Raw genomic sequence first — 7,880 nt, forward strand, 5'->3', positions numbered from 1 at the left:
TAATTTAATACTAATATCGATATATTTTTGTCAAATTTTTATGATATCTTCAAACATATATTTTATTCAAAAATAAAAACATCATCGCTTTCTTAAAATCACATAAAGCCATATTATAACATCGATTGAGATAAAGAATAAAATGAAATATTAAAATCACGATGTATCTCGCTGCATTGCACGAGTACACTTCTAGTATATATATATATATGTACGTCTCTGAACATTCTTTTGAAAACCATTGAAATTGTAAAAACTTTGAGAATTAATGCATCATGTATTATTTTATATGAGTTTTTTTTATCACCGAAGACTCTTTTAGACTGATTGTAAGACAAAATTTACATGTAAAAGAATCTCACACACACATATATATATATATATATATGAACACAATATATGAAATTTTGGGTATAGATTTTGGATTTAGGAAAATTGAAGGAGGAGATGTAATTTGGTTATTTTATAGGGGGTAAAAGTAAAATATTTGAAGTGGTAGTAGTATTATTCCTTAATGGTAATTTTATCCAAAACTGAAAGGCTTTTACTCCAAGTGCTCAACCCTCATCCAGCTCATCATTCTCTAAGCCGCCAAAAACCTTATAAATACCCTCTTCATCTGCTTCCTCATTCATTCATTCACTCACATAAACCACTTTCAATTTCATTGTTGCAGATCATCAATCTACCATGGATTCTGCTCCTGTTAATATGAAAAACGATAAGCAGCAACCACGAGCACCCTTGCAGCTGCAAAACGACCATGAACCACCTCTTCAAAGACCCATATGGCAGATTATTATGGTTGCCGCCATTGCCGCCGGTGTTCAGTTCGGTTGGGCTCTCCAACTCTCTCTCCTAACCCCTTATGTTCAGTTAATCGGTGTTCCCCACACCTGGTCATCCTTCATCTGGCTTTGTGGTCCAATCTCCGGTATGATCGTTCAACCAGTCGTCGGCTACTACAGCGATCGCTGCACTTCCCGCTTCGGTCGCCGCCGTCCCTTCATCGCGGGTGGAGCCTTCCTTGTTGCCATCGCCGTCTTCCTTATCGGCTACGCAGCCGACATTGGTGTCTCCACCGGTGATAAAATCGGCGCTCCTTCCAAACCCCGAGCCATCGCCGTTTTCGTGGTCGGCTTCTGGATCCTCGACGTTGCTAACAACACGCTTCAAGGTCCATGCCGAGCTTTGTTAGCCGATTTAGCCGGGTCCAATTCTAGTCGGATCCGAACCGGAAACGCCATGTTTGCTTTCTTCATGGGTGTCGGAAACGTTCTCGGTTACGCCGCCGGTTCTTACACTCACCTCTACAGAATCGCTCCCTTCACCAAAACCGCCGCCTGTGATGTGTATTGTGCCAATTTGAAAACTTGCTTTTTTATATCCATCGCACTTTTAGTAATCATAACCGTGTTGGCTCTGGCCACCGTGTCGGAAGACGCTTGGGTGCCGGAAGTCGTTGACGACGGAAAATCAACCGGAAAACAATTGGTGTTCTTCGGAGAAATGTATGGTGCATTGAAGGAGTTGTCACGTCCGATGTGGATCCTTTTACTGGTGACGTGTCTCAACTGGATTGCATGGTTTCCATTTTTGCTCTTTGACACAGATTGGATGGGTAAGGAGGTGTACGGTGGAAAGGTCGGAGAAGGGAATTACAACCGTGGTGTTCGTGCCGGAGCTCTCGGTTTGATGCTTAACTCCGTCATCTCCGGTATTGCTTCACTTTGTATCGAGCATTTGGCTCGATGGCTTGGTGGTGTGAAGCGGTTGTGGGGTGGTGTTAACTTTCTTCTAGCTGTGAGTTTGGCGATGACGGTTTTGGTGACGAAGATGGCGGAGTCTTCGAGGCAGTACACGACGTTGCCGGATGGAACCGTCACTGCTCTGCCACCCAACGACGGTGTCAAGGCCGGAGCTTTGACCATATTTGCCGTCCTCGGTGCTCCACTGGCGGTGAGTAATTCTAACCATTACACCTGCAAACCCTAATTACCGGTCTCAGCTTATTACACATACTCTTTCGGTCCAACATTTTCAAAAGTATGTAATTAAATTCTCAAATTTATTCTTAATTAATATATAAATATTTATAAGTAATGAATAGAAAGAAATAAAATAAGGGTAAATATGTCATTTACTTAACAAAAAAAGTACAATAATTATGTTTGTTTAAAATTGTGTGTCATTTCAATTATGAACATTTTTCCAAACAAAATATTAACGATTTTGGTTTTGTTTTACTCAAGTTTGTTTATTAGTATTAGGGGTTGTTTGATAGTTGTTGAATGGTTTGGTGGAAAATGATAAAGTGGTCAGAATGATTAAGAGACTTTTATAATATAGTGTAAAATAAAATATATTTGTTCGATAAATGTTTACAATGGAATTAGGATGCTAAATGGTTAAGGAAAACACATGATACAAAATCATTCAGAGGGTTTTAGAACCATTAAGAGACATATTTTTTTTTTTGACAAACAAGATTCACATCTTAGCAATTCAAACACTGCCTCTTAATAAAACTATTAAGAAGTAGACAAACAACAATTTAGTTACAATGAATTACTAATTATTAATAGCATCAAATTCACAAGTTTATTAATTTTATTTTGTTTTAAAAATATTTTAATATTGTTTTTAAATTTTGTAATTTTAGGAATATATTCCTTGAATAAAAGTATATATGCAAAAAATAATTATTCCAAGGAATCCGTTAAATCTTTTGTTTTTTTATTTATCAAAAAGAGATTATTTTTTGGCATCATTTTATCTATGGAATATATAATTTTGGTTAATTTATTAACAATTAAAATATTTAATTTAATATTATTCAAAAAAGATGATTTTCATACACGTTTCTATTTAAAAGATGGATTTATTTAAGTTTATAATTTAACGAAAAGTTCAAGCTTAACCCACTTTTATGTTTTATAATTTCAGGTTACGTTCAGTGTTCCTTGCGCTCTTGCCTCGATATTTTGCAACAACTCGGGAGCCGGACAAGGTAAAGTTAAACCGTCTTCTGTTTTTTTTTCTCTGTTGTTTCGAAAAAAACAACTAGAAACAAAAAAAAAACACAAAAACAAATATTATATTATTGCATCTGATTCCGAACCAATAATCACAAGATACAAACCTCTAGTATTTTATTCTTTTTTTCTCATCATCGTTTTTTATCTTATACCAATATTACAGGTCTGTCACTTGGCGTCTTGAATCTTGCAATCGTCATACCTCAGGTACATATTCTTATTCCAACTCGTTACCATAATTCCAAACCGATAACATTTAATATTCCTTTTTACAAATATGTTCATAAAACAAAATGGGGTTTTCAAACTTTATAAAGATTTTTTATAATAAAACCCATAAAGGATTTGTACTTTTGTTACAAAAGTCCAATTGAAAGTTGTAGGTTTGTGTGGAATTAGTTTAAAACTAAGTGATGGGTGTCTCTTGATTTATGACCAAACAACACAAGTATTCTTGAGACTTGTAGTCTTACTAGAATTGGACTCATGTAGGCTTGGTCACCACAATATTCCAAATGGAGTTTTGTATGTGAATTTGCATATGCATCTAAAGCAATTGAACTTTTAAAGAGACATTTTTGGCCATCAAGTGGAAGCATGCTACATTGCTTTCTCATCATTGACTAAAACCAAAACATTTCACACACACCATTATTTGACTTCCATTGGACTAACATGGTAGGGGGGGTGGTTGGTCCCTCACCTATTAATTTTGGGACCCTTCTCACTTGTCACCATTCCACATGGCCAAAACATCACCTATGCCATATCAAAACAAAACCTATTTTGTTGTGGTTCTAATGTGAAGAAACTATAAAATTATTTTGTGACGGAGAAAGTATTCGATAAAATTAACTTCTTAACAGTAGGTTTTACTGAATAGGGACCATTAATTAGTAATTGCAAAGCATGTTTCATTTTGATGCAACATGTTCATGTATGTATAGCTATTGATCAAATTATTTTGTTTCTAATTACAGATGGTGGTATCAGTACTAAGTGGACCATGGGACGCACTGTTTGGCGGCGGCAACTTACCAGCATTTGTGGTGGGAGCAGTTGCGGCTGCTGCAAGTGGGATTTTTGCATTTACTATGCTTCCTACACCACCTCCTGATGCTGTACTTGCAAAGGTTTCCGGAGGCGGGATGCATTAGAGTAAAAAAACGTTATAACTCGATCGAAAGGTCCCAATTGTGTCAATTGGGACATTTAGGATGAAAAAAAAAAGTTGTATTTTGATTTGGATGTTGGATTTGTGCATATGTGCCAAGCATGATGCAGAAATCATTAGTGATTCCGCATATCTGATGTTTGTGTTTAAGAGAATGTTATGCCATTCCTCCATTATTTGTGTGAGATATCACTTCATGCTTGATGGAATCGAGTCTTTTGCTTTATTCATGTATACAACTATATGTTTTTAGTTGGTTCAAGAATAAAACTCAAAGTGGTTTTCATGGACTTTGTATATTTAAGTATTTCAAGTGGTTTTTAATTCTACTGATATGTAACCGACTCTTTAAATCTGATTGTTATAGGTTCGATATTATTATTCTAACATGAAGTCATTTGCTTCTTGTTTGTTTGACCTTGCATTATCTAAAGCTTTTAAATCTATATATCAAACAGGCCAAAATGTGTTTCTTGTTGCATATTAACAATCCTCAACTCTGATGACGATATGAACAAAAGAAGAAACAAAACGAGTTGTTTTAAGTACACTATGAAAGTATTGCTCGAAAAGAACTTGTATATACAACCCTTCGTCCAAAGTTTTGATTGTTTCTGTAAAGTATAATGCTCTTTTTACATGCTTGTGGAAACGAGGGCTTGTTTGCTATAAGTCGGGGCGATTCTATTCTTTTTTAAATGTCCTGTTATACTTGTATAAAAACTATAAATCGACTAAATAGGTAATATATAAAACAAAATACAAAGTTTACACCATATATGTATTAAAAGCCTATCAAAATAAAACAATAAAATGTCATAAATGACAAAGTGACATACAAAATTCATTTAAATAAAATTATTCTTCTGACACTGTTGGAAGCAAAATCTTCAATTAGTTATTCATAATCAACTTTCCACAATAAGTCGTTAGATTGAAAAGCATATAGGAGCTTATCGACTGTTGGTTACCTCAAGTTACAAGAAACCCTAACTCGATTCTAAGTCTGTAATCTCCCTTAACTCTTAACTTTTGTGCGTGTTTTCAAAGGGCTATAGAGCTCTTAACAACGAGAATTAGTATCGTGAACGAAGTCAACGAAATTGCAGATTTTCATTCTTTCCCTGAAAATTTAAATTCAAGCAAGCTTATTGGTAGAATGAATAAAAAGTCATTTCTCTCTTGTAAATAATCATTTCTGGAAAAAAATCTCTAAATTTGTTGAATTTCATTTTTTCTTATATTTTCTCTATTTTTTGGAGAAAGTTTTGAAAAACTGTTGGAACAAAAATTCTCAAAATCTCCATTTTTGAGAATCTGTAAAACCCATTTTTTTATTAAATATATAAATAATATTACATAGGTCTTTAAATATTTTTTTTATTAAAATTATTTGAAATGTAAAATATTTTCGTAATTAATTAAAGATTATAAAGTAGAAATCTTAAATAAATAAATAATAAAAAGAAAGACAAAAATGAAAATAAAATAGAATTGTTTTCTTTTAATTATTGGACAAAAAATGTAAGATATTACGTCAGGAGGGGTCTAATGGTAAATATCAGAAACTTTAGGGGGCCTAATGTCATCTTTTTCAAAGATGAGGGACCTGTTTTGCCAAAAGTACATAACTGTTTGAGAAAACGACCCATCAGCCTAAAACTCACGATTTGTCCGATTTATTCAACTAATAAGCCAAAACTCTTGACATATAAATTGTAGAGCTCTGGTTTAGGAACGTTTTGGTTCAAATAGCTCGAAAAATCGTTGAGTTTTGAGAGAGAAATCTGAGTTTGAAGTTCGGAATAAAAAATCTCGGTTTTTCACCGATTTTAGGTGAGATTCTTAACCAAATCTCTTGATTTTTATGTCTATGACTTCGTTTTTAAGTACTCTATCAAACCCCAGTAGCCTCATGTCTTATATTTGTGTTTTCGTTGTTCGATTTTTATGTTTTTAAGTTGTTAAATTTTAGTTTTAAAAACAAACTTTAAATGAGTAAATGGAACTCATTTCTTGATGAAAATTCGTGTTCTTTATGTCAAAGTGTTGGTAAAAATATTACCAAGAGTTTGGCGCATAAAGAATGAAGAAAAACGATCAAGAAACGAGTCATTTTCAAGTTCTTTGAGCTAGAAAACGGGCAGCAATGGCTGCAGTTTTGGTCTTAAATCACCTACTGTTCCTTGCTGTTTTCATTGTTGGTTTCAACTGGGTCACGAACCGGATCGGCCCGACCCAGTACCCGCATTTGTTTCCATTAAAAATTAATTGAAAGGTGAGCGTTGAGGTCGGGTTTCGAACCCACGACCTCACACAAATGCTTCAACAATTTAACTAGTAGGCTATGTATGAGGTTTGTTGTTTTATTTGCGTTTATATCGCTAATATGCAGTATACATCTGAGTTTCACTTTTAACATCTGCAGTTTTAAGAATTAAATTTCTCTATATAAATTTTATGAAACTTTTATTAAGTTTGTTTGTATTTTGTAAAATGCAAACTTTGACTTCATTTCAATTATTTATCTCGTTAAATGCCAAAATGGCCCTATAAATGGAAAATCGGTATTTTAACGATACTTTACGTATTTGCTTTATAAAATTACCGAAATGACCCTATGTCTTGGGGATTGGTCTATGAGTTTCATTTTTATATTATTATTTTTATAAAATTACCAAAACGACCATATATTTGGAATTCGGTATTTTAGCAATACTTTACGTATTTGCTTTATAAATTACCGAAATGACCCAATGTCTTGGGAATTGGTATCTAAGTGTTATTTTCAATCTAATCCTTATGAAATTACCAAAATGACCCTACAATGTGAAAGTCGGTATTTTAGCGATACTTTACGCATTTGCTTTATAAAATTACCGAAATGCCCCTAGACTTGGAAAATTGGTATTCTCACATTATTTTGAGTATTAATTATGTTGAACTTTATAGTCATGGAACGACCGTTATTTATATGTGTGTGACATGTTGTCACCTTTATTTACTTGCAAATCTTAAAAGAGACGTTTTGACCACAAAACATTATTTACGTTGCGAACTATTTAGTTTAGTTATTTTGGTAGAATATTTATTATTCAAKAAAATGTGAAGTATATTGCTTATTTTATAAAATGAACGAGCAACAATTAATATTTAACAACGTCACATTATTAATAATATTTCAAGAAAATATTGGAGTGAAACATGAGATATGATGTTATCGAGGGTTGATCAATAAAAGGAAAAGTCGTGTTAAGATTGTTAAGGAATAGTAATCAATTTAATTACGATTATTTAAGATGCTTAGGAATGGTATAAATTATCATGTAGGTTGCCGTTTTTGAGAGAAHGACCTATCGAACGTTAACGATTCAAGGTGAGTACATTATGCGATTTTTATKGRATATATACATGATTATTACAAAAGTATTTTATCCATGATAATTGCATGATGTGTTTATATGCATATTATGATAACTTGATTATATTGATGTGCATGATATTTAAGTATATGCATGATATGAAAGATGATGTTGATGAGAAAGATTATGATGACTTGATAYTATCRATATGATATTCAAGTATGTGTATAATGTGAAAAATGATAATGATGCATATGTGATTTATGTTGTCACTTGCATGAGATGTATGTTGCATGTCACGATGAG

General features: G+C 33.3%; 1 protein-coding gene across 1 annotated transcript; it reads left to right on the forward strand.

Annotated features, from left to right (window-relative positions):
- Window positions 1–642: 642 nt before the first annotated feature.
- LOC112511114 (sucrose transport protein SUC8-like) lies at window positions 643–4,516 on the forward strand. The gene is made up of 4 exons (XM_025116557.1): window positions 643–1,959; window positions 2,947–3,010; window positions 3,202–3,245; window positions 4,019–4,516. The coding sequence occupies exons 1-4, from the start codon at window positions 691–693 to the stop codon at window positions 4,193–4,195; spliced, it is 1,554 nt and encodes a 517-aa protein (XP_024972325.1). The 5' UTR covers window positions 643–690; the 3' UTR covers window positions 4,196–4,516.
- Window positions 4,517–7,880: the final 3,364 nt, after the last annotated feature.

Source organism: Cynara cardunculus (assembly GCF_001531365.2).
Source record: "Cynara cardunculus var. scolymus isolate 2C chromosome LG 4, CcrdV1, whole genome shotgun sequence".
NCBI classification, from domain to species: Eukaryota; Viridiplantae; Streptophyta; class Magnoliopsida; order Asterales; family Asteraceae; genus Cynara; species Cynara cardunculus.